Source organism: Falco naumanni, chromosome 3, assembly GCF_017639655.2.
Source record: "Falco naumanni isolate bFalNau1 chromosome 3, bFalNau1.pat, whole genome shotgun sequence".
Classification (NCBI taxonomy): domain Eukaryota; kingdom Metazoa; phylum Chordata; class Aves; order Falconiformes; family Falconidae; genus Falco; species Falco naumanni.
The window spans coordinates 70607483-70635466 of record NC_054056.1 but is presented as its reverse complement, the minus strand read 5'-3'; the positions used below and the strand labels follow the sequence as shown (position 1 = coordinate 70635466).

Below are 27984 nucleotides of genomic sequence, written 5' to 3'. Positions count from 1 at the left end.
AGGTGCCCAGCAGGTCACCTACTTCACCCCAACAGAAGCAGCACAACTGCTGAAGCAAGTAGAAATACAAAGACTGAAGAAACTACTGCCCCCTCTTTCTTTCCTTTCCTCTGGACTCAAAAAGAGAAAGAACTGGAATGAGTCAGTAAGTCCTCCTCCTCTTTATTACGCCTAGAATTCTTTTTTTTAAAATCACAAAATTAAACAGACTCAGGTGCATACAGAAGACTGTGAAAGCAGGATGTTGGCAAAATTCTGTTTTTCTATCTATTGCTCTTAGAAAATACATATTTTCTCTCATGCCTGCTTGTCTGTCTCTAGCATTAGAGTAAATAATTTTACCCTCTAACTAGGCATCTAAGAGTTGCTTTACATTCCCTCCTCTTATATATGTGGAGAATTTAAATATCCTGTTCCTGCTAGAACACACACTATAGACAGCATTGGTGATGCTTCTTTCACCTGTTCAAGACCAATAGCTGAAGCTTTGCAGAATGTATTTGTGGCACTCTAGGTGAACAGAGGAGCCCAATCACAATAGCATCACAACTGTGTCTCTTATCAAAATTAGCTTCTGATGACAATAACAGAAGAAGAAAGCAATCAGTATTTTGAGCCAGCTTCTACCTTGATAAAGGGCAAAACAAAGTGGCAATCTGCTGACAATGCTAACATGAAATAGTTATAACGTACCCGCTGCGCTTTCAGCAGATGTTAACAGTGGACCAAGATGCTTCTTAATCCTGGATTTCTTACCAGTAGGTCTCAAGGACTATATTAAAAAAAGACAGATTCAATCACCAAGATATTAAAGGCAGTTTTAACATTTAGTAATACACTCAAAACTACTGTTACTCACTCACCACAACTTAGTAGCACAATTTCAATTTAGTTTTTGTATCTCCTACTAGACTGCAGTATAATGAATAAGGTAATAAAGCATAAGAATAGTAACATAAAAGCTTAATTTTCATTGTTTTGGGAAACAAACTTACTGTAACTATGACAGGAATCACATCTAACCTTGCAAAGAACAAGAGCCAGTATTTTCAGCATTAAGAATCAAAAGCAGGCAAGAAGATCACGCTTGATAAAGCATGTGCCCTATTCAAAGGTTACAGAAAGAAGCACTCAGTGGCTCTGTCTCTAATTTTCTTAAATCACACAAGCCATGCTACACTGTGACTGCTAAGTACCAGAAGAAATAGAGAGCAACTTGGTTGAAGATTTTCAGCACAGAGCACTTCTCACTCAGAGCTGACTGAACATCTCTGCTTATGACCAACAAGACCAACACAAACACAAAAAAATAAGCATAATTAGATATATCATCTAAAAGAGCATCTGCACCAAGATCCACATCTGCATGGGTCATCAAAAAGCAGGATTTTCTACAGTGAATTCATTATTGCAAACATACTCTTTAGATCTAGCAAAAAAATCTTCAGAAGCAAACTTGAGTCTTTTTGTTCCATATTTTTTAGGAAATGCAGTACTCCATCCCAAATGTGAAATTACTTTTGCATCTTTCGGTGCATTATTGAAATTTTCAAACTGATAAACGTTATCTAGAACATAATATGTTAATGTAAGCTTGGAAAATTACACTAACAAGACAATGCTCTTATGTAACCTTATTTCCATTTTTGTCTACTTTGACAGTTATAACAATATGTTGTTAATTGGGAAACAACACCAAAAAAGGGCAACATCTTATAACTCAGTCAAGCATGGAAATTGGTTTAACTGTCAGTTTGCATCTCTTTCTTACACCGTTAAGCCAGCATTTTACCTCCAGCGCTGAAGTATTCTGAAAACCATCCCCACACCTAAGCCATGCATTGGAAATCGAAGCAGCAGCCACTGATGGCCTGACATTTGATTTTTTCAGCTGTAGCAGTGTCTCATCTGGGAAGCGTGCACATTCTGCATTCCAAAATCGCTTCCGCTACAAAGGAAAACAAATCCATTAAAAACACTGTGTACACATAATTCTTTTCAGGTTAACTGTACTTAATCTAGACTGCCCCTAAGTATTTTCTGAATACTTACAAACCTAAATACCAATTTTTAATGACCTGAGCAAAAAAAGTTTTGAATACTTGCAACCATTTTTTTATGCAACGCTAAATAATAACACCACCACCAATGCCACAGCTAAATTTATTTTTTTGGAAGTACACTACTTTCTGTTTATCTCCATTACATTTGGCTTTATAATCATTTCACAAAAAACAGTAGATGAATGATGCCTTCCCCTTATGTGGGATGCTGGAAGTCATTTGGACTCTTAAGTAAGTCATGAAACAGGATGCTGACTAGCCTTCCAGTGCTAATTTCATGCAGTAGATTTTCACGCCTGAGAATAGCTGAAGATGAGAGAATTGCCTGTTATATCCAAAGTTATCTTGCAGATTCTACACCAGTTTACACACATAATTTGATATTTAGCACAACAAATATCTTAGCCCGCTACGTTACTGAAACTTATCTTACAATATGTTGACTACATTATCTGCCTGAATATATCTTTCTTCTTCTGATACACTTTCTCAAGTAACAAAGTTCCTACCCGTATTTAGTAACTACTCCAAAGTTATGTTAATCAACACATGTATTTTCAGCCAGGCTGCTCAACCATACATACTTTGAACTAAGAAAAATACGCACAAAACCCCTGCCAAGGTCTTTGGCAACTTTTATCCATTTTGTAACTGATAATGCATATTTGTTTCCTCTAGACCTTTTGAGTGCTCACAAGAATGAAACAAGCACTTTTCAAAAGTGAGCAGTGAACAGCATCTTCGCCCCTTCAGTCAGCCTGACCTATTGTCAAATGACGACAGTAAAACAAATGTCAGTTTCCTCGGACAGTAACTGACTTTGCTAAAAGCCTCTTCTAAAATTGCTGGGGGTATTGACACTGCAAAGCAGCTACTACAAGAGCTCATTATCACCAAAGTCAAACTGTCCACGTAACAACCCCCACAGAAGTATAAATGAAAAGTAAAATCTTGAATATTATGTGGTATAAGGTGTCCAAAGCGCTTTAATAGGGACATGATATCAAGTAAGGCAGCTACAGCAGTTTAAACAAGAAAGGTTAATATTATGACATGAAGGGAATTTAAACCTCGCCTTCCTCCCAGTGAAGATGCTGGCCCAAGCCTCAATGTCCAGAGTGCTTAGACATGAACCTTTACACTGTGCTATCCTCTTGGTAAGTACTTCTGCTTCTGCACAGCAGAAAGCATGAACAGGGCAAATGTTAACCACTGAAACACATCAAGGCCCATTTTTTTGGTTCTGCAGCAAGATGTCACAGCAAGACCTCACTTTAGTTGGAGACATTTGTTTCACCTGCATGTCCCTCAGGCTGGATGACTTTTCTCAGGCTCAGAGCTGACTGTACAGCCAATGGTGCACCAAGGCTCAAAATCATGCCATGGCTCTAGTTTAGGGGTTTTTTTGTATATTTTCATAGCTTCTGGAAGATTTTGCAAGATCCATTTCACAGACAAAACTTTACAGTATAAAATATGGTTTATCTAAGCTTGCTTCTTAAATAGGACAATCCAGTGCTGAAAAATGCTGATCTGTGCCAACAGTAGCACTACAACTTGCATGCAACTTTACAATACACTGCTTTTGATAGTCAATTAAAAGCAGAAACAATTGCAAAATAAGTGAAAAAGCCACAAAAATGCATGCACAAAGAGTTACATGAAACAGGCTTTGTAATATATTTCTACTGTTAGAAAGCCTAACGAACATAGCACTAGAGAACTACTCTCTCAAGTTTCTCATCCACATTATTCTTAAAATCATTAAATCCCCGGACACACAGAATCCCTCTATTTCTGTATGCTGTCCAATACCAACAGAGTGAAGAAAGAGCACAGCATAAGGCACAGGGGACAAAAAAACCACACGTGGCAGCTGAGGTACAGCCAGTGGCGCACAACTGTCAAGATTTGGGAAGGGGATGCCATATAAAAGTCGGCAGGATAAAAGCTGTATGTTAACTGCCTCTCCCTAAGTAAGAAGGGTTACGATGCATATAAGAAGGGTATACTTACAGTTGACAAGATTAAAAAACCCCAGACTAATATGAGTAGAATAAATAGCTGGTTTTATGCTTAGAGGATGTAGTTACGCTTACATTTAGATCATTAGGAGTGCAGTGTGAAGTGGCACTGGGAGTGACTTTCAAATAGCTGGAATACTCCTTCAGAAGCACTAGACAGTGACAGGCAAAAAGCAAATTTTAATAGTTAATGACTTAATGACAGAAGAATGTTACTTAATCCTGCACTTTGCTAGCTTGGATACAGGCAGGGCTGCTCAGGTCTTCAGAGCAGCACTACAGGGATGTATTTGTGCAGGTGGTCTCATGGCAAATCAGAAGTAACTGGAGTCCCCTCTCCCCCTTCTTCTTCCTGAGCACTTGGCACTTGCCAGACCGTGCAGACACTGTGACAAGGAACCAAACAGGCAGAAAACTATTTTGGGAAGAAGCACTAGTTACCTACAGCTGGCACAGCAGCAGAAGAAAGGATACAAGGACCAGTGGGACCACTCCAGCAGCTGCTTGACACAATGTCAGTTTAATTACAACCTGAATAACCATCAGTACTGCTGGCAGCTCTGGTTAATTACCTCTTTATCTCACCATACTTTCTTCTCCCCAGATACAGGAAAATCTGAGAGTTTCTGCTACCACCACACAGAAATTTATAGCCACTATAGTTACTGAGAAAAACTGAACACAGTTCCTGAAGTTCCAGAACAACAAAGTAAGGAAATACACCCTTTACATGAGATGTTCTTCAGCTACTGCAAATTTCTGACAGACACCATCTGGACGGAAGAGAAAGAGGACTTAGGATTGTCAATATTGACAGTAGTGACTTACAGCTCCATGCCTTTAATGCAGACAACTTTCCACCATTTCCCACATCCTACTCCACCTTAAAAAAAAAAATGAAAAAACAAACCCTAATGACAGCTACTCACATCCCAAACTCCTTGACAATTTCAATCTCTCCATGTAAATACCTGAAGTGAACTTGGGAAAGCGGACCTACAGCTTCAACCCACAGTTACTGAAAGGGAGGTTTGTCAAAGCAGCACTGCATGCATGCACATGTATGGGTGCACATATATACACACCCACCCTAAACATATTTTTAAAAGAAAAATATGCCATGCAAAAGTATATCATTTCAACATGTGTAAAGTAATGTTTATGTACAGATACAAATGTAAAGCACACAAATGTATTTTTATTAAAAATATGAACAGTGTGCAATAGCAGTTACAGATATACATAGATAGGAGGTTACAAGACATGCAATTCAGGAGAAAAATTCTCAAGGACAACCACCAACACCAGAGGGTTCCCTCTGGCTGAAGGTTACAATGCAAAGAACGGAAGCAAAACACAGTGACCATACTTCCCACATACAGCTAGTGTCACCGTGCTTCAAATTACTAATGCAGTACAACAGCAGGGAGGCCAGCTGCGAGGCTCAGGAGTGGGTAGTTGTGATCTGGAGGCAGCTCTACGGGGCCTCTGTTCAGCTCTTCACCTTTGGGTGTGGTGGGATGGTGCCTCTGCTGGGGAGACCACCCTCACCCTTCCCCTGCAGAGCTGCAGCATCTGCTGCTCCCTGACACCCTGGCCCAGAGGTCTGGTGTCCAAGGACCTCTCTGCAGGAATGCATGAGCTGGCATGCAGAAATGTCAAGTTTTAAAGGCTCTTTGCTTCCACTCCAGCCTGCTTCAAGGCAACAGAGAAACTAATATTTTAAGTAACTTGCTTCTCAGGAATAAATATTTATAATTAAGCTAATCCGAAGGCCGTGCTGTTCCCAAAGAAATGCAGCAACAGTGAGTTCTCTTAATCTTGAGTCACAAGGTTAACCCTCATCTTCTTCCTCTGGCATAAAAACAGGGCACACAAAAAAGATCTTGTGTAACTTATTAATGTTATGCATGAAGTGTCTAGAAAGGTATTGGTATTAAAAAAATATGTATCACTGAATTGGGCTCAAAAGAGCTAGAGCACACAGACCTGGTGTACTGCAAAAATCAGGATTTATCACAAAACAAAGAGTCAGGCAAATAATCTTGTGAATTGTGTAAAGCATCTGAAGACAAAATATGACCTCTGAAGTTCTGAGTTAAAAAAGGGGAGGCTAGGATGGCTACCTCATGTTGAAATTGTCTGTGGACCTCTGTTCACAGAAGTACTGCATTTCGTCACTGGAGCAGCCCCTTCCAAAGAAGTGAAATAAAATTAAGTCACTCCTGATGGTGTCAGTGGAATTAGGATCAAGCCCTTCATGTAAAAGGCATGGCAAGCAATCCTTCTCCCGTTACTTCTTTAGTTATTTCCAATGAGAATAAAGGTAAGTCAGCCTACGTGGGTACAGGTATGAGGAAAAGGGAGAGACTCTCTGAAAATTCAAGAAATATACATAGTGATTATGCAACAGAATACAAGAAATATGGGGCCAGGGATTTGGATCTGATTTTTAAATAGATGTTCCTATCTAGAACACCTCCATTCAACTGATCTATATCACTAAATATGCCAAATACTTGTTACCCAGAAATACCCTATATTAAATCACTGGGACTATATCACAGCCCTTTACACCCCAGACAATCCCACTTTCTTGGGGCTGCTCCAAAAACCACAGAATGAACCCGCAGGAAAACATGAACCAATATATTATCTACTTCATATACAAGTGGCATTTCTTTGACAGTTCATCTTCTCTAACACTAAAAACAACATTAGCTGAAGGACAAATATAATAAAATGTTCTACTACATGAACTCCTCCTGCTACTGACATGCAAATCCATGTTAGTCATGTCACTTAAGCACTTCAGAAGTATTCAAATACAATTATTAATTCTTCCCAAACAGAGCAGAACAAACAATAAAGTGCTGAAAATCACAGCTCTAGTTTCCAGAGGCTTTTCATATTTTTAAAAACAAAGGAAACCATTGCATAAAAGTACACAGAAATACCAAACACTGACCAATAACCATCCGCACCTTTCACCTTCGCCCTCAAGAGACTTCACATAAAAGTACTCATAAACTAGAAGAAGTGTTGGGCTTCAAAAGCACAATTTTAAGATAGCACAAAACTCGGTTTGAAAACATGCATCTCATTTTCGGCAAAACTCAGCTGAACACACTACTGAGCTCCTGAAAGTATAATTACTGTTTTTCCTGCCTAGATAGAAAGTGCAGTTTTAATTTAATATTAAAACATCCTTGCATTTGAAACCCTCAAGTGAGGATTCAAATAAAGGTTACAGAATTAAAACTGTAGTCATATTTTTTTCAAGCCAAGGTTATTTTTTTTTATTCCTATGAAAACCAGTATGTATATTTTCCAAAGGCAATTTGCAAGAATACATATGAACCTGAGAAAGGACCTCGTTAAGTTGTAATCATTCATGAAAAAGTCTAAACTGTATGACCACAGTCACAATGACCTGGCATCCCTCCCTCCAAGCTGTCAGCATGCATGTGGGAAAGAGGAAAAAAAAAATCTCAAAATACTTTTCTTATTGATATTGGTATAGGAGACTGATATTTTTAGAACACTGTTTTAAAACATTTCTTTGTGTTCATGATTTTTACTAATCAATGAAAGGCTATTCTCATTGACTGATATATATATATATGTATTTAACATTACCATTTGAATGTCAGGATTTTTTTAACCTATACAAGCTTATTTAAGCAAGAATATAAATTACTATAAGCCTACATTGAGGAAAAAAATAAACACTCTCAAGGAATAAGAATACTATTGAAATGCATTTTGTGTCAATAACTGGTGGCAAGCAGTTAAGACTGAAATCTTCACTCCATCAAAATGGTTAAATCAGAAAAAATTTTGCAAGATTAAATTATCAAAAATGTGTAGGATACTGTAACAGTATTATACTATTTTGTTATGTATTGTGTTGGTTTGTTTTTTTGAATGGCTTAATTAATAGTCAGCAAGTGGAGAAGACTGCTGTCTTTTCACTTGACCAGTGATACAGTAAATGAGGAACATTATCTTTGTCCGCAAAAGAAAGTACTATTATCAAAAGCTGCCATCACATTGCAACAAGAGTTGGTTAAACCTCGGCAGTCAAAGTGTGCAGTTCTTTTACTGGTCAAAAACTTCAAGTTTTAGAAGAAAATATGTATCAGATCAGTAATACAAGGTAAATTAAATGTAGGATGTTGTTTTAAACTTGCTGATATCTTCTTCCGTGAAAACCGATTTCAAGTGTGATTATTTTAAAATTAGTGTATTCACACCATTTTACTCATACGCTAAATAGAAAACGAAAGGTTTTAGAATCCCGATCCATCTGAACTGGATTTGTATTTATGCCGCAAATGACACTTGCAGTCTGCCCTTCAGCAGCATCTCAGTATTAGCACAAGCACTTAAGTCACGGGCAGCACCCGAATCGCCGTCCTGCAGATACCACCAGCTGCCAAGCGAACCGCCAGTGTGGAGACCCACAGCAACCGCCGGGCGCTTCTCCCTCCACTCCCACTCGTGCACCAGGCAGCGAAGCTACTCGAGAGAATATTAAGCCAGGCAACGTTGACAAGTCTCTTCCTCTCATAGTTTTACTTTCCCTGCACTTTGCCCCCGACGGTCATCTAAAAACCAGGCTGTATTGCACATTTTCCCCTCAGTACAGCTGTGCTTCCACTCCGTAGCGATGAAGGTCAGCGTTGCGCAACCCAGCACACCGCGCGGGCGGCGGACCCGCTCTCCCGCCCCCCGCGGCGGGCCGCCAGCACACACGCGTCGTGCCTCGGAACAAGCCGGAGCGAACCCTCCTCCTGCGGGGTCCGCGGCGCAGCCAGAGCCCAGCGTGGCCTCCGCCGAGTCGCCCCCCGGCAGCCGCGTCCTCGCAGGCTGACCTCGGCGGGCCCTGCCCCCGCCTGCCCGGCCAGGGCGCAGGGAACAGGACCCGCCGCCCAGACCCCCTTCCCGGGGAGCCACCCGACTGGCTGGCTGCCTTCCTTACGCCGCCGCCCCGGGCCCAGGGCGTGCAACGCGAGCTGCGGGATCGGGCCTGAGGGGGGGGGGGGGGACTGCTCCGCCGCCGCCCGCCCCTCACACCGGGGCCGCAAGGCGCAGCGGGCGGCCGGGGCGCACAGCGAGGCCACAGCACAGAGCGCCGCTGCCGGCAGGGCCCCGAGGGGAGGCCAGGGCGGCCGCCACCCGCCGCGCCCGGCCCGCCGGAGCCCCCGGCCCGCCCGCGCCGCGCGGCCCCCTCCCCTCCCGCGCGCGCGCAGGTACCTTCCTACAGGGCATCGCCCCCTGACCAGGCGGCCACGTCCCCTGTCACGTGGCGGGGGAGCCCCGGGGGCGGGGCAAGAGGGAACCCCCAGCCCGCTCCCCTCCCCGAGCTGGCGGCTACACCCCCGCCCTTTACAGCTTTGGCGCCGCCAGCTCTCCGGCTCCTGATTGGGCTGGCGTGGCGCACCGCGGGTGACGTCACGGGGAGGCGGGGCTCTGGCGGTGCGGAGGGGTGTGGCGGACGCGGCGCGGCGGGCGGGGGCGCCGCTGCTCTTTTTTTAGGGCTCCCCCCGCCCGCTTTCTCCATCCCGTTCTCCCTGCGGGGCTGGGGCCGTGGGCCGCGCTGAGGGCAGGGTGTTGTGCTCCTGCCCAGCAGCGGCAGGGTGTCCTCGCAGCGCGGCGGTTAGAGAGACGGCCTTAACGGGCCCCGCCGGGGCGGGCCGGGCCGGGCACCGGGAGCCGTGGGGCGCTCTCGGCGGGGAGCGCCGTCGCTGGCACGGCGTCCCCCCGGGCTGGGCGGGTTTGGCCTGGTCATCCGCCGCTGCCGGGCTGCTCCGTGGGCTCAGGTGGGGCTGGGGACGAGGAGGGGCTGCGGCCTGGGTTGTCTGTTCCTTGGCCCTGGGCACTGGCTGAGTTGCCGGCCCAGGTTGCTGAGGGGGCGGCGTGGAGAGCTGAGCTGCGTTTGTTGTGGAAGATGTTTTGGCTCTGCATCCTTCATGATACCCGAGTTGACTCGGAAGTAAAATCTCAAGAGTGGGGCTGTTTAACACCACAAGGAAACCAAGCAAGCACTGGGTTATAAACACTGCCTAGATATCTAAACAAATAATGTCTAAACACAGGACAAGACGCTTTTTAAAAAATACATTTGCAGTGAAGCTGTTAACTTGAAACTTTTAACTCCCTAAGCAACAAGTAAGCTGTTAAAGCTACAGACAAAAAGGGTAACGGTAGTACCAAGATATAGGGGCTTGGAACTGAAACTGCTTTGAATAGACCTTCTTTTCCATAAAATTATAATTGCAAGTGAATGAAGGGGAAAAAAGGCTGATGACCTTTGAAAATGTTTTTCTGGTACAAATGGAAACACTGGCAGAGAAGGGACAGAGAGGTTATTTTTCATTGCTTTTTGTATGTTCTTGAGAAGGTTGCTTAGGCTGTCAGTGCTGCTGTTAAACAGTTCAGAATAATAAACAACCTGTGTAAAATGAGAGAATTGTATCACATAGCTTAATTAGAATTTATAAAGCACTTTTGATAGAAGGTACTGTATGACTGCATTTTTATTATTAAACCCTAATTAGATGTATATGTCTATAGTTTACAGTTTGAATTTTTTCCAAGGCACCCTGTGGCCAATACCTGTCTTGTATTCCCTTTATAAAACTGCCACTAATTAAAGCACATTTTGCAAAGAGAGGAGAGCCAGAAACCTCATCATCCAAACCCCATATAGTCTTGATTGTTATGTTCAAAACAGAGTTAAAAGCAATTGTGTTCTCATCCTTCCAAAAATTTACAGTCTTTCTTCTGAAATTATTAGACTAACAAATGAATTCTATTATACATCATCTATTATACATCATCAGAAGTGGTTTTCTTTGATATTTGACAAAGTATGTTAGTGCACTATTCAGTTAAATAGTCCTTATGTTGGAGCTAAACCATGGGGAAATGAGTGGTACTGAGTCTGTCTTAATTTTTTCTGTACATAAACTCCTTCCAAGGATTCCAGGATGCTAACACCTGGGAGGAACTTCTATAGAATCCCAAGACGATGACTGTGGTGAAAATTTATTAAATTGATCAGTGCTTATGAAAAAGTCTTTATCTTTAATTAGGAATTGTTTAACTTGGACAGTGACCTCAAGGACAACTTTAATGAGCAAGTGGTGTTTGTCCTGAGCCCCATGAACAAGCAAAACATGAGCAGGACCATCCAGATAGTAAACCATGTGCAGCTGTGTCATGATGGTAACTCTACCAGGCTCAGATGTCTGGCCAGCATCCCTGTCATGTGTGAATCTTACAAATCATGAGACAGTGCACGCCTACACTTAGCATGAACTTAAAAGTTTACATGTTTTTCACCGAATATAAAAGTGGGAAGCTCCAGGACTGGGCCAGAAACCTTGCCTACAGGTGGACGCACTGTGTAGGAATTTCCCAGGTACCAAGAGACTGGCAGCAGCTGCTACGGGGCTTCCCAGCCACAGTGTGGGCCTGGATGATGTTAAGGTGGTAATTGGTGATGTATCCTTTTCTTAATCTAACACTTTGCAGTAATGATTTGATGCTTTGCTCCTATTGGTCTTCTATCACATTGTGTGTAATAACTAGTACTGTTTCCCTTTACCATACTCTATTCTATTTTCCTTTGTTATATTGTAATATAATAAACTACGTTTATTCTTATATTTGATTTGGAGTTCATTTTTGCTCGGTATTCATTCAGTCAGTAAAATGGTGACTCAATCAATAGATTTCCTTCAATTATTTTTTATGTTCTTCACAAGTACTGAAATGGCATGGAAATAGAGAAAACCGGTCAGAAAACCTCCCTATCTATTAGGAATTAACATATAGCTGCGATTTTTTTAAAAAATAATGTTTCTGTGGAGAAAGAATAATAGATGCCATGCTTCTTGATGAAAGCTTAAGTTTCATAATAACAGTAGATTATTCTTTAAGTCTGGTAAAAAATTCTGTGCATTGTGTTTTTGGAAGTCATAATTAACACAATTTGCTATATAATTTTTAAGAACTGTTTTTTCACCTACATGTGCAAGCATATCTGTGTTCTCACAGGCTTAAATAATAGTTTGAGTTTGCTGTTTTATCTGATACACTGATTGACCACATGTGTGCTCAAGATCAAATTTACTGCTGCTTAGGGAACATTAAGAAATTTTATACTTTTTGTATTTTTGTTGCATGACAATTCTATGAAAAATATGAAATTCCTGTTAACAATAAAACTGGATTTCTTTAGTGAAGTCCAGAAAGAAGTGTTTATTTCTTGGTGGTGCTGTTGATTGCACTGAAGTTTCTCAATCCCTCTGTAGAAAGAACTTTTCTCTCAAAGAAACAAAATGTATTTTATACAAATGAGTCAAAAGATAAGGAGGCTTAAATAACTGACATTTGGAGAACTTGTTTATGTTGACTGATTGTGTCTGTCCTTCATTCTAACATGGGTTTATGGATTAGTTTCCTCTTACGGAGCTTTAAGTTTCAGCTTTAAAAGCTTTCCGGTGCATAAAGCCTGGTACAGACAATGTCAAAGTCCAACATAGAGAATTTTTTTGGCTTGAATTGTTTCTGTAGTAAAGTTTTAAAAGTTACAAATAACCCAGCCACTTAACTGGGATGAGATAGAAAAAGTTGTTAAGTATTTCAGAATCTGTCTTTTAGGGTCAGCTAGATTTTTATGAATCTATCAGGCAAGAGGTGACCCAAGGCCTAGGCTAGACCCAAGGACAGATCCCCAATGTACATCCAAAGCAATGTTGTCCTGCAGACTGTAATACAGTTTGGTGATTCCAGGCTGTCTAAGGTTTCCTAGGAAACATGAAACACTTCAGACTTCTTAATCTCCAAACTGCAGTGTCAGTTCCACTATAGATTGTACCACTTCACAATATGATGTATGGCTATGACAACGTAAGCTGTAAACCTGTGGAAAAAAACCCAACACAAACAACCCTCAGGGGATGCCAGGTTTTAGTGAAGCAAATGGAGTCAAATTTCTACATTCATGCAAATTAAAAATTCCTAGCTGATCATTTCAGAATCAAAACCAAAAATAGATTTAAAATGAATTGGCATACCTGAGAAGCATCTTTATGCCAGCCCTTGCCCCTAGGCCATAAAGCCACGAGGGTCTGCAGCCTCTGGGGCCTTCTGGCTGCCAAGCGGCACAGGGTGGCTGTGTGCTGGGCATAAGCGCCGCCGTTTCAGCATCCCACCACCAAGCACTGCACGGGGCATCTTACTGTCTTCTCCTGCTATTTCTTTGTGTTTAGTGCGATAAAAGAAATACAAGTGCGTAACTTTCTGACAAACAGTAACATTTGGGAAGCATATTTGCCTACTTTTTATATAGATATCTCTGTAGTTGAACAAGATAAACACGAAATAAGATTTTCCAAGCTGAAACCAAACTCTATCACCAAAATACTTTGGTTCAGGTCTAACTGGTAAAGAAAAATGCAGGCACATATTCAGAGCTGGAAAATATGGTACTTTTTAAACTTCAAAATTAGACCTGTTTACTCCCTCCAAAGTTCTTGCTGTTAAATTCAACGAGATATAAAATTACTGAGGTACTAACATTGCACTTTATATATTTTAGTAACTTCAGAAACTGAATTATCTCTTTTAGCTCCAGTACTAATACTACTTTAGCGTAATTGGTTTAATCATAACTATGGTGTACCCTTGTGCTGAAGACTTTACAAAGGCTGTTCTCGAAAAACCGCAAGCAATGCCATGCCCAGATAAGATGTTGAAAAGTGGATGGGGTCTGCTGACTCTCTGCAGTCAAGAAGGTCTTTTCAGTTTAATAAGTAAGCATCACTTAAGCCAAGAATAGCTACACTGTTGAGGGGAAAAAAGGCTGACTGGCATGGATTTGTGTGCACCCATACTGTTTGAGGCTAGCTGCTCCACAGCAGCCTGAAGTGAGCTGGCGTGATGCAGAGCATAGCTAGGAAGAAGGTAAACATGTAAGCAGTGTGGACAGCTGGGTCCAGTGGTCACCAAGCTTCCCCATCACCGAACTGGAGGGAGCCAGAGCACAAGCTTGAGTACTCTCCTGTGATTGTCCTTGCTGCTGAGTTGTCAGCAGCCTTCCTGGCCTGGATCAGGCCCTGCCAGCTGGCGTATTCCTAAGCAGTGCCCCTGGCACTGTTTTGGAGATAGCATGTGCCAGGACTTTTTTGCAGTAGGCAGTGTGGACAAGGCTGCCCTGACTTGGAAGTAGAGAGTTTAACTACATGGCCACAAGATGTACCATGCCACTTGCCCTCAGAGCCTGAGAATGGATTCAAGCCTGTTTTATTTATTAGTATAGTATATTAACTAGTGATGCGATATTTTAAGACTTTTTCTTTCATCACCATGACAATATGGAGCAAACCCCTAAGGAGCTGTGATCTGCAGCAGAGGAAGCAAAGATTAAGCTGTCTGTTTAAAGGGTCCTCTGTGATGATGAGTCCCATGGATTAATCTCAGGAATGGCTACCTTCAAATTTTCCCTATGCAAGAAGCTCCATCATTACTAATTTCTTCATCTAACTTGTAACAGGGTGAAAACTGAAAGTCAAAGATATATTCTAAGCCATCCTGAGTCCTCATCTCTTTGCCTGCCATTTTGGTGGATTAAGAACATAACTTGTATTGATGTTTGATTTCTTTTTTAAACAAATACCATTCATATCTGTGGAACAGCTGTTCCTTTTAACTTCTTCTTGCATGTACCAGTGGTACAATTGCCCACTCTTTCAAAATAATAAATCACTGCTTTCCTCCCAGTATTACACATAATTAGTAAACAGCACTGAAGACCCGAGAATTCCCCAACTGATTCACTGGATTCAAATCTGGCCTTGAATTATTTCCCCTGAGCTGCAGAGGGTCATGTCTGGGTCCTTTACTTAGTAAAGTCTGAACTGTCACAAATGTTCTGGCCACAGCTGTTAAAATACTTCCAACTTTTGCTATACTGGAAGTTAACTGTGCTCTGATTTGGGCCTTTGTCTTAGTATTTGCCTCATCCACACTCAAGCTCATGAAATGGAAGTTTGTTCAGGTTGTAATACTCACTGGTGCCAGTTAGAACTCCTCTTTACTCAGGCTACAGCTCAGTTTTCCAGAAAAGACACAAGAGAATGTGCTACAGCACTAAGGCTGCTTTCACTGCTCTTCCCACCATCCTGCATGTAGGACAGACAGCTTGGATCACAGCTCAAACAATTGTCCTGAAAAGAACTCTAATAAAACATCTCAGATTGAAAAATTAAACCATAGAAAACCCTCTAAACGTATCTATGAGTATGCACGGAAACAGTGAGAACATCAGGTGTAGCAGTAAACCATGTGGCTGTGGGTTTTGCTTGCTGGGCTTGGCTAGCCTGCATGCTTTGATGTCAGTATAATTTCCACAGTGTTCTCAAATGTTGCATGACTTGTGTCATACCTTGCTCTGTGAGGTTCCTTACCTATTCGCCAGTCTGTTTCCCTCTCTTCAGTATAGCTTATCTAACGCTGCCTCCTTTGATGTGCACGTTAGTTTGTGAAATTGCATTTTTACATATGTGTAATCTTTTACATTCTCTGTTTAGTGGGGTATTTATGCAGGTTTTTTAAAGAAGTGTTTCCTTTATCACCAAGACAGTTTTGAGAGGAGGATAGGAAATAAAACTTGTGTTCTGTATCTGCTATATCTATATAGCTTCTACATCTATATCTTTGTGACCGCACAACTTTTTGACATAAATTTAGAGGCCTGCAGAGAGAAAAAAATACTTTGCTACCTTCTACCTTTCAGAAAAGGAAGCACCTATTCTACTGCTGTCCATCACACTCCTAATAGTTGTCCAGCCAAATTTCTGCTTTTGTGTTTGAGGGTTATGAGTGTTGGAGTTAAGAAGTGAAAGTGATAACTATAAAATGGTTTGGTCAGTTTTAGGAACTTACTTGTGTAAAAAAATTGCACTGAGTACAGTAGCAGTCATGAGTCTTTTCTTGGGTACCCTTGTAGATTGATTCAATAGCATCATATACAATAATAACAATGGGAAGTGAGGAGGATCTGAAATCAAAATCCAGGAACACTAATCTATGTTCAAAATCTATGAACACTAAATGAAATTAGAGTTGGCTCCTGAAAAATATGAGCTCCAAAGACTAGCTTTCCTAATTAGAATCGAGCTGTAATTCAGTAACCTGAAGCCATGTATTAAGAGTTTTGAGTTGCTTTCGAGAGCAGAAGTTCAGCTGCTGCTGCTGGAAGCAGAATGTAGGTGTAAGCATATCTCAGGTGATTAATGTGTGATTAATAACACAGAACAAGAACCACTGTATACGGTTTGCACTTAGCAATTTTAACTTTTATATAATTCCTATCAAACCTGCATAGTCTGTAAAATAACACTGGCTCTCACAATGCATTAGGTGTCTGGAAGAGCTCGCGGGGGCATGAGTAATGGATTTTCATTGATTTCCTTTCTGGATAGATTCCATTTGGTCAATAAGATCTCAGACCCCGACGTGTATGATTTCAACCCTCCATCTAATAGTGTACAGCAAAGGTAACGCAAGGTGTCATGCCATCTACTTAAACGCATTTGCAGCTGAAACGTTACTGCCGATGTTTCCCAGTCCCTTGCCCACACCAGTGCCTCGCTCCCCTTGAGGTCAGAGGTGCAGAACACACTGGGGGCCCACGCGGCATGAAGGGCTCCGGTGCTGTAGAGGAATTATAGAGGGCTGTATGAAAAATGTATTTGTAAAAAGGTTGTAATAATTGTTAAAAACATAAGGTATGAAATGTTAAGGGGGAAGTGTAAAGGAATGAAGCTGGGTTAATTAGCATGGATAATATACAGCTGCGGGCCGGCTTCAGGGGCGGTGGGTTGGCTGATGTAGATAAGGTGCAGCTGTGGCTGGTTCTGTCAAATGGTTGGGCAGCCAAGGGAGAAAGAGGAGGAAGAAGCCGGGAGAAGAGAGAGCGCGCCCTGGCTAAGGAGAGACTAGGAGGAGGCAGCAGAGGGACTAGCGTGAAGAGTATGTTGGTATGAGCTGGTGAAAGACCTTGTTGCAGCTGGCTACTTTGGAGCGTGCCGCGACGCGGTGCAGGTGCTGTAATAAAGAGATGAAAGAGGCAGATCGGTGCTGGGGGGGGGAGGGCGATAAAATCCTTAATCCTCACTGTCACCCGTTTCTAAAACACGTTACTTAAAATAAAACGTCGGAGGGAGGCGGCGGGGCCGGGGGCGGGCGGAGGGAGGCTCCCCGGCCGCGCCGAGGGGCGCGGCCGGGGAGCCTCCCTCCGCCCGCCCCCGGCCCCGCCGCCTCCATCCGTCCCCCCCGGCCGCCTTCCCGGCGCGGCGAAGTGGCGGTATGTCAGCGGCCGGCAGCTGGATGGCTTCCGCCAGTACAAGGTAACGGCGGGGGGGGGTCGGAGGCAGCGGCGTACGGCTGCCCTGGGTCCCGCCGGTTTGGCGTGCTGGGGCTGCCGCGGCTGCTCGCCCAGCCCAGCCCCGCTCCGCTCTGCGTGCGGCCCCGCCGCCTCCGGAGGGTCCGCGGCTCCCGGCTGCGCCCGCCCGCAAGGGTGGCCTTCAGCGGGCCGGGGTCTGCCTTGGGGCGGGGTGGGAACGGGGTGGTTACGGAGCGGCGGGTCCCGGTGGAAACAAAGTTAACTGGGTCTTTTGAGTAGCGACGTCTGTGAAAGCCGTGCGGGTTGGATTGAAGCACGGTTTAGGAGTAATTGTTTCTGCAAGGGAGCGTGCATTGGCCGTGCTTGCCTGGCTCCATCCATGTTCTTGGTACACTGGAATGCTTTGGCTTTGAGAACTAAATGAGAAAGACGGAAAGAAAAGCTTACTTTAAAAAAAAAAAACAAAAAAAAAAAACAAAAACACAACACCTTGAACTGAACCTCAGGTTTGGAAACGACAGGCCTGCAGAATTCAGATGAATAGGTGGGTCATTCGATATCTTGATTTACCAGTGCTGTGTTGCAGTCGTGTGAGATACCTGGGTTTGTTCCCAGAATGATGCAGGTGCGGTCTCGGGGATTACCCACAGGTGCTGTAGCTGTGTCTGAGGTGGGCCCTACTATCCTGTTCACACGCCCTCACAGCCCATTCCCTCTTAAAAGTGTGGGGAGCACACCAGCTTCCACCAGCACAATGCCCGACATTTTATTTTATGTTAGGTTTTCCAAAGCAGTCCCTACCCTGGGCTCACTGTGCTTCTTGCTTTTATCACGTGCCTTCCCAGCCTGGCTTCCAACCAGGGGACTCTGCTTCTCCCTGCTCCTACCGAGCCCTTCCCTTCCCCAGACCAGCACTTCTGCCTGCTCACTGTGATGTGAAGGATGGTGGAGTAACTGCGGTTTTAAGAGCCTTCTCAAAGTCACTTACTAGGAATGTGTTAGGCACAGCAGCTTGTTAAAATGTACCAACCTGTTTGTGCGTCTCCAGCGCGAGCGAGATAAAACATGCTGCAAGCTGCATCTGGCCACTGGGCGTAAGTTGCGCAGGCCTGTGCTTGAACAGTGGAGCCGCAGGCTTGACTGAGATCACCATAGGAAAAATAAAAAGCTATTTTTAGCATAATCAGATGTTATTCAAGTAACTTTCCTGAAATATTTGAGTTTGTAGTACAAATACAAGGAACACTTTTATTGCATTCTTCCTTACCACTTGAATGAAAGTAGCTTCAAACAAGTGCAGATGGGGAAGAATCAAAATAACTTTTTTTTTAAAACTGGTAACGTTGTGTAGTACTTACGAATTACAGGGCAAATGATTACCAAAAGACAGAATCACATAAAATGTTTTAGTTGAGTATATTAAAATTCCTTTGGGGTTTTTTTGGAACATTGCAAAGGGCAGAAAATAAGTGGTTTTCTTAATCACAGCAATCAGCCAACACACTTGAGAAGTATCTGTTCAACTATGATCTGGAAAACCATGGTAAGTTCAGGTTTTAGAAAGGTGGAATCAAGTAGTTTGTTATTTATTATCCGAGGTGACTTGGGACTGGGACATCCTGGAAATAAATAAATTAAACAAACCAATCAGTCAATCCAAATGACATAGGCTACACCCAGAGAAACGCAGCTGCTGCCGAGCTGGTGGGGTTTCTGCGCCATCTTCCTGGTGCTCCAGGTTGCAGGAGGATGTGGCAGGTGGCCCATTCCTGAAGTGCTGCTCACAGTGCATTAAAGTCCTCCAAAAATGCAAAAGGAGTGCAGCAAGGAGAGGCAAAGAGACACTAATCACTGCAGCAATCTCCTCCCCACCTCCTCACCTCACCTTCCTGTGTCTGGGCTGCTACCACAACCACAGCTCTGCAGTCACCACCTCCCTGGCCTGACACATGCTCTTCAGCCTCTTATTGTCCTCTGGCTGCCATCTCCTCCGTTCTCCCCTTCAGCCTTAGGGCCTCACCTCACCCTGCTCCTTCAGCTTCCCAGCCCCTCTGAGGAGACTGCTGCTGCCTACTCAGCAGGACTGGCACTAAACTTGGTCACCGTGCCCAGCAGACACAGGTTATCTCTTTTTACAACCACCTGGCTTTCTCTGTAGCGTGTTCCTTGTTGGACCCAGCCCTACAGTGCTGTGGAGGGGTACACGGGCCAGCCCTGTGAAGAGCTAGATAGTCTCTGAAAGGATTCATTAGCACACGTTCAATACTGAGCTAAAACAAGGTATTGCTTCCAGGCCTGAAGCATGCCTAGGGACATCCACCTCTCCATTGTGCATCGCATTGCAGCATTGTATTTGTACTAGTATCAGTGGCTTAATATGCTCCATACTTTGCACAGTTTATCTGCTGAACTGATCCAGGAGCTGATCATAATGCAGCTTAAAAAAATAATTTGTGTCATCCACTCCTTTTGTGAAGGTAAACTTGGCCTGAAAAAAGTACTGTGCAATTTTCAAAATTTTCACACAGCTGAACTCATTTCTCTGCCATGAATGCTTCAATTGTATGTCTCGGGCACTGTCTGTCTCCTGTTTGCAGTGGGAGGAGGGCCTTGGCAACAAAACCAGCACGGTTCCTCGCAAAGGGAATGGCAGACCTAATGAATGCAAAGACTTCAGCACCCTTTAGCATCGTCAGGTCCGTGTATATTATGCTTTTGAAACAAGTAGCTTTGGTTTACATTACAGTGACCCCAGAGCACACAAAATGCATTCCCTTTGAATGAACCTAAACCAGATGTACTGGGAATGTACAAGTACACCCAGTACATTCAGTCCATGGTATCATGCTGGAACCGGTTCAGTGTAAAACCTCCTGAAATCCTTACAGGATGGACATCAGATCCTTAGGGCTAGTTGTTTCACTTTACAAATCTGTTCCATTTGTTCTTCATGTTAATGGAGATTCAGAAATTCCGTTTTCTTTTTTCTGCTCAAATGTGCACTGAGAACAGATGGAGATGTGATGATGGGACAGTTCAGACGCAACCCTGGGTATTGCTGTTGTGTTAATTCTGCCGTCTTCTTGCCTGTGGGTCAGGTGGGCAGGTACTGATTTCAGGATAGTTGTATGCTGAGGTGATTTGCTGCAACTGAAGAGCAGAAGCAGTGTTACTTGGATTTTGTCCTGTCTCCTAGGATCTGGAGCGACACAGCTGAAAAGCTGCAACCAGCTGTAATTGTAGGGCTTGGGTCATGTCATTTCTACTTTTTTTATTTCTCTTATCACCATTTTGCAGTTCTAGAGGAGCACCCATGGAATTACACAGCTGCTTTTTTTCTGCCTGTTTGGGTTTCTGATGTAAACAAGCAGTTCTGAGACAGCCAGGTGATGAGTACAAATAAACCAGAATTTGGTTCTTATTTTTATCCTCTTCACCAGAATGCAGTAATGTTAATGATAAGCTCTTGTTGCCATTGCCTTTTCACATCACTGCAATCTTAGGATTTCCCTTGCAAATCTGCCTCAAATCAGCTTTTCTACAGCACCTATGGGCAGAGGTTTTCCAAGCCAGAAAACTTTGACATCTTATCCTCTTTCAGAACAAGAGATCTAAGGACAAACTACAGAAGCTTGACTCAAAGGATAGGTCTTGGAAAATATGATTTAAAAAATATAAGATGAAAATGAAAATGAAAAATTAAAGTCTAAGGTTCCATATTTTCATCTTGGTGCATCCACACTGCTTCTGTCCTCTTAGGCCATTTTTTAGAGGGTGACTCCCTGTGCAGAGAAAATGGGGGGGAGGGAGTGGCAGTAAATTTAGGTATATGTGGTTTCATTTCAGTGAGACTTCTGATATTGTCCCACATTTTCATAAGTAAAGTAGGTAGAGGTAAGTAAGATGAAATCAGTTTGAAGTGGAAACACATTAAAAAGGGATTTTAAGTTCTCTGTCAAAGTAGGAGGTTCTGTCAAACGGGATGCTACCTACAGAGCTGTCTCTCTGTCCTGACTGTTGCTGTTCAATACTTTCATTAATTGACAGAAGGGGGATTACTCTTGTAAAATTTTCATGTGATACTGACACACTTTGAGGAATAGGTTTCTGATTTAAAGTGTTCTTGAAAAAGGGATATAATGGCCAGAAATCAATATGAACAAATTCAGTAAACAAGGTACGGTGCTTAGGGGAAAGAAAATCAACATTTCAAACATAAAGGAAGAGGCAACAGACTGCAAAAAAGGTACCTGGGGATCACTGTGTCAGCAGTATTGTGGCTGGTGTAATAAAGAGAAAAAAGCTTTTAACTGTGAAGTATCATAGATAAGTCAAAAGGTTACATATACTCCTGCAGCTGAGGTACTGATCAGGTATCAGCTGGAATAACATGTCCTTCTTGCTTTGGCACACAGTTTACAATCCACAGAATGGCATTAGGAATATTAAGATGCTTAGAAAAGATTAACTGTGAGAAACAGTCGAAGTACCCGGAGTGAGAGCCTAACAGCCACCTAGCCTTCATGTATGCCCCTTTAAAGAAAGACAATACATAAGTTTTGGCTGCGCAAAGAAAAATTTAAGGTGGATGCTACGTCAGTCTTGTGTCCATAAGGGTTGCTGGAACAGGTACTAAGGGGAATTGTGGAATCATTTTATCAGTCTTAAGAAGTGGCTTAATTTCCCTGAGGGAGGACCTACAATCTAGTCTGTGTTAATAAGCAGTTGCTTACACCTTTTTTAGCGGAGTTTTGGATAATGTGTTCTATTTTAATGTGCCAACGTGGTCGTTTATCTCAAGCAATAGGCTCATTACCTCGTGGCAACTTGATCTGCTTCCCGAATGTCTACTAAACATGATCCTGCATTAGATGAAGGTGCTGGAGTAGAAGACCTCTCAGGTTACATCCCAGTCCTCATTTTGGTAGGTTTGAGAAACAAGATCAGACATATGATGTTATGTTTCAAGGCTTGATTGTTTCTCTGGTACTGATTTATACCAGAAGAGCAAAGTGTGTTGGGTATAATCTAGCAGATTACTTTCTGGAAGTTCAGGATTGATCCAGATATGAGACTGGATTTCTGTTAAGTCTTTACACATTTCCAAGACTACCTGTGTAACTATGAGATTTAGAAACAGAAAGGGTTCTGCTCACATTGATTGAACAGGAGTTTTGCTTTCAAATGTAGTAGCACAAGGATTTTACATGATTTTGAAAGTTTAGGACAGGAGGCTTTCATTTGCATATTTATCTGGAACTTCCTTAGAAGACAGTTAATAATTTTGTTCGTGATTGCATGTGGACAATTTTAGATACGTTGAGTACATACATGTTTATTATACAGTGTTTTTTGCAGATGGCATTTTTGGTTTTTTCCCCCTAATTTTTAATTCCAAATATTATTTAAAAGCATTTTATCATCAGTTTTATCTGCTGCAGTTAGTTTTTTCAAACCACTTTAATAATGCCCTTGAGTATTTGAGGCAGTGAAAACTAACATTCTCCACCTTCTGTAAAACCAGTGAGTCAACAGCCCATTGTTCTACAAATAAAATCTTGCCGTCTTCCTCATGTTACTTTGATGGATTGGAAGACTAGGGTTGTAATTAAAAGTTGTTGAACAATATGTGAAATGAAAAAAATCACTCATTACCCTTACATTTTCTGTCACTGTATTCATGTGTAGAAGAGTTGTGGGCCAACTGTATTATGTCATTCTGAAAGACCATCTTCATGCGCACACCATTTCTTACTCCTCATCCTGTTGTAATGGTAGCTGACATTAATGTGGCATTTCAAGAGCTCTGTAATCATTATTTTCCTTCTACATACCATATGCTAATGAGCCAACAACATAACGAAATCACATCACAGCGATGCTACATTTGATATTACTTGCTGCAGGACTTTTTCCCCAATGATGGTGTAATTGTATGTGGTTTTGAGTGCCACATTATGCTCATGAATTTTAAAAAGTGAATTAGATCACTTTTGGGATAAATATGCTAGATATAAGGAGTTGTTGCCTTGTTGAATCTCATGAAACTGCAAATACCAACCACATAATTTAATTTTATTGCTTTTTCAAGAGATGTTAGTGTTCTGCAGTGCTTATTGGATTTTTGTGTGTAGGATATGCATGGATACACATTTATGTATTCATATGTATCTATTTTTGTTTATTCTCTGTTTTAATAGAAGACTAATTGCAAACATGTATTTGTGATTTGGATGTGCGTTACTTGTTATAAATCTAGGGGAACCATTCTTATAAGGGTTGTTTTATAGAGGGAGGAACTGAGCTTTTGCATCTGACTGAATTATCTCCTCTCGTGTGTCAGGATGCTAGATAACACAACTGTTTAGTGTATGTGGTATAGAACCCAACTTTAGTATCCCTTATGAAAACTGCAACCCACTTATAATCTGTCTGCCCTTTTGGGCCTAGAGTGGTTTCTTTCGGTTCCCCAGAGATTTAGGTACACATCCTGGGAGAGCTCCAGCTGTGTGGGAATTTGGTCTACTGTTTGATCTTTAAAGGGCTGCCAGTACCTCTGAGAACACGTGTTTGTACACGCACACAAAGAGATGTAGCACAGAATCCTCCTGTCCTTTCCTTTTACCAACTCCAAAAGACCAGACTACACACAAAATACAGAGAAATCGACTTAGTTGCCTTGTTAGAGCTTCTTTGAACAGGGATAGTTAAAGATCTTTTTGTGCAGTTCCTTGAGAGCATGCAGGTTTTGGTTTTTAGGAGGATTTGTACTTTCATCAGTCTGGGCCCAGCCTCTACCTTTGTTCCTTTACAGCAACAAATGTGCATCTGCCTTCTGTTATCCCTTGCTCAATATTTAATTGCATTTCTGTGTTCTGTTGCATCATTTTGGCTTTGTTGTTAAGCGTTTGAACGTGTCCCACTAAACAAAGCCTTTTATTGAAGACAAGTTAGATAGCATCCTTAATATAACTACTGATGACTGAAAAGTGGTTGTTGACTTCCAATGTTACCCCTCACCACCTCTCTCTCGTCTAGGTGCTTACAGCCCTGTCAGTAAAGAACCAGGTCTGTCTAGTCTCACATTCTAAGCAAGAACCTCACTGTTGAGGTCAGCACATTATGACGTCTTGCTCCAAAATGTGCTTCTCTCTCAGTTGTAGTGTGGCTCTGACGTCTGTCATAGATTCCACATTTCAAGCATAGGTAGCCAAATTATCTGCAATCCATCAGCCCTTTACTCCTGGCAAATGGGGTTGTGGTAAGCAAGAAGCTGGACACTGAGCCCTCCGTGTGCCCTGGCAGCAAAGGTCAACAGCGTCCTGGGTTGTATTAACAGTTGCACAGCACATGAAGTAAGTGGGAAGCAATTATCCCCCTTTATTAGGCCACATCTAGAATACTGTGTCTGCTTTTGGGTTCCAAATACAAGAAAGATGTCAACAAAGTGAAGCAAGTTCAGCGGAGGCCATCAGGGTAGTTGGGGCTGGAGCACTTGTCCTGTGAGGAGAGGCTGAGGGCCTGGAGATGAGACATCTTCAGGGGCACCTAGCAGCAGCCCCCCCAGTACCTATGGGGAAGTCCTTGGGAAGGTGGAGCCAGGTTCTTTATAATGGTGCATGATGGGAAGACAACAGACAACAGGCGCAAGCTGAAGCAAGACATATTCATGCTGGATATAAGGAGAAGATTTTCCTCAAGAACACCGAGGCAGTAGCACAGGTTGCCCACGGAGGTTGTGTGGTCCCCATCCCTGGAGCTTTTCAAGGCACAACTGAATAAAGCACCAAGCACCTGGTTGAGCTCCTGGCTGAGCCTACTTTGAGAAGGAGGAAGGACTGCTGAAGTGCCTTCTGACCTGAATTGTCCTGTCATCCTAACCCATGATTCTGTGATCTTGAGGCCATGACGCTGCTCTGCAAGCAAGGGGATGTGCCACTAGGAGGCATGACCCCCTAAGAGCAGTCTATCCTGACCCACAACTCCATGTGCCTCATGGACATGGGTTCATACATAACCTCCATTAGGTGACAGGATGTGGCGTGTGGTGTGGCTCAGTGCATCTACAAAGAAGCATCCCCAGGACAGCAGTTTGCATAATAACAGCTTCCTCCTGACTTAGTAATACCAACCAGAATTGTTGAGTTGCTCAAACCCTGACGTTGTGTTTTGAGTATTTTACTAGGAATAGCTCAAGGTGGAAGGACAATTTAACCATATCCTAGCTGTAGGTATGCACAGGCTTGTGGAACTCGGGCAGACAAAGTCAGGGGGAAGGGAACTGCTCAGGAGCCCAACTCAGGCAGCCTGTTTCCTCACAGTACAGCTACATCCAGCCCTAGTACAAACAGCGCAACCATTGGGTAACACAATCCATAACCTTAGACCCCAAGAAGAAAAGCGTTTGCATCTGAGGATGTGATTACATGCCCACTACCACCTACTTTTTTCCAGGCTAAATTACAAACCCTGTTCTTTAGTTTCTACTTGTATGTTTTATGCTTCAGCCCTAAATGTCTTGGGGGCTTATAACTCCTGGACTAAGGTATCAGCAACCTAATAATAAAAAAAATATATATGGATGGGGGGGAAAGGCAAGGTAGACATGCTATTTAAGCAACAGGAGATGCAAAATCCAAGCTATTATTTGTGAATAATTGACTAAATGATGATATAACATAATTTTATTATTAGAAATAACAGGACTGTGTTTTGGAATACATCAGCACTTTTAAACTGCTGACAATTTGGAATTTGACATCCACAATGTTGTATAGCTCTGTTGTTGTTTATAGCGTACTTCTCTTCTTTCCCTTTGTGAAGCTTTTGTTAGAACCCAAGACTGTGTCCCATAACGTCTACAAACCTGTAAAAACGTATCTAAAGTGGAATTAAACCCCATGTGTTAAATGTATTCTAGGAATCTGAAAGGTGGATGGATAATTGTTACCAGATGTGTCAGAATTTCAATATTTTCTTTAATTTTTGTGTGGTTCCAGAAGTGTGAGATACCACAGAAGGCAAGGTAATGTTGGATAAGTACGAAATAGCTTGCCCAGAAGGGAGAGTTCCCACCAAGCTCTCTTCAATAGCGACTGGTTCATGCCCTGGATCGGGAGGGGCATTTTGCAGCCTTCAAAAAGACAAACCCCCTCATCTAATGCAAAAAAGAATATTCCTCACCCAACCCATCGTCATTCCTCCTACCAACTTGTCTGTCAGTTACAAAACACAGGTATTGTGAAATGGCATAATCATGGAGGAGATGTGATAAGAGAAGCCGTAGGAAGGCATTGGTAGCTGTCAGGGTGCCGTGATGGCTGGGGGTGGTGGGAGCCCTGGGGCGGTAGGGCAGGGCCTGGCAGCCCGTCTTGTCCCACCAGCAGAAGCTTGGCCGAAAGCTCCAAAGGGACCAGGGCTGGGACCCAGGTGCTGGCCTCAACACCCCGAGAGCCTCTGCCCATGAACACCCAGGGAAGGGGCTGCCAGTGCTGTGCTGGCCCTGTGGGGGTTAGCTGGGTCATACATGGTTGATGGTAAAACCGCACCACTTGCTTAAATCTTTTTTATTTTATTTCAAGTATACACTGTGGAACACCAATTTTTCAAACCTTTTCCACCACCAGATCCTTCAAAATTTCCCATCTGTGATGTTGGTCCCTGTGTATAAGTGTAGACCAAATGATGACAAGCTCACATTTATATGTGCTGGAGAAGCGATCGGTAGATGTCCAGGTGGCGAAATACGCCATCATGCAAATGTTGTGGAAAACCAGTCTGCAGAGCTATTATTTTCAATAGATCACTTGTTTAAAGACCATAATTTTGCCTGTTTTGAATTTGATATATTGATTCTCAGCTGGTTTAGGCTGTCTTGAATTATCTTCGTGAAAAGTTAATTTAGGAGGAGAAGAAAATTGTTTCCCCCCTCCTCTCTTCATTCATTTGTAACAGATGTAAATGACTACAGGTTCAAAGGTCATTTAGAACTTTGATAGCACTTTAAAAGTTTGATAACACTTTGAACTACTTTGAGAGTGATAATAAAGTGTAGGGGAAACTTACTGCATTTGATCTGCTCTCACTATGGTGCTTCTCCACAGAAAATATAAATTACCTAATCCTTTTACATTTAGGCAGAGGTTACCTCAGTTAATCAAATACTCATGATGAGGTAACGACATGCATAGGTATATCTGCTGTGGTGCATTGTGGGGCAAACCCTTGGTTATCTCGTAGTAACTTCTTTACATGTCTCACCCTTTTCCATCATTTGCTGTTTTGCTAAGTATTGCTTCCTAATAGAGGTTGTTTTTTTTTTCATGGGTTATGTAAATGAATGCTTGACTTAAGAGGAGGTTGCCCAAGCCTGCAAAACCTTTGAGTTGTTAGAACACTAGCACATAGGTACAGCTGTGGCTCTTCCATACCTGTGCCTGACCTGCCTGAGTTTGCTTGTGGGAAGAGGGCGGCAGGT

General features: G+C 42.8%; 2 protein-coding genes across 6 annotated transcripts in view; one reads left to right on the top strand and one right to left on the bottom strand.

Moving 5' to 3' along the window:
- SPIDR (scaffold protein involved in DNA repair) overlaps positions 1–9454 on the bottom strand; it is a 209100-nt gene extending 199646 nt beyond the window's left edge. For all 4 annotated transcript variants that reach the window (XM_040585563.1, XM_040585564.1, XM_040585565.1 and 1 more), the window contains exons 1-3: positions 9347–9454; positions 1793–1948; positions 694–772 (exon numbers count right to left, since the gene is read on the bottom strand). In XM_040585563.1, the coding sequence (XP_040441497.1) occupies positions 694–772; positions 1793–1948; positions 9347–9361 (250 nt within the window). In that variant the 5' untranslated portion in view covers positions 9362–9454. The remainder of the gene's footprint in view (positions 1–693; positions 773–1792; positions 1949–9346) is intronic.
- A 7949-nt stretch (positions 9455–17403) lies between these two features.
- The window catches only part of LOC121084553 (ethanolaminephosphotransferase 1-like), a 57383-nt gene continuing 46802 nt past the window's right edge, over positions 17404–27984 (top strand). For both annotated transcript variants that reach the window (XR_005826775.1, XM_040586170.1), the window contains exon 1: positions 17404–17511. The gene's annotated coding sequence lies outside the window, so the exon portion shown is untranslated. The remainder of the gene's footprint in view (positions 17512–27984) is intronic.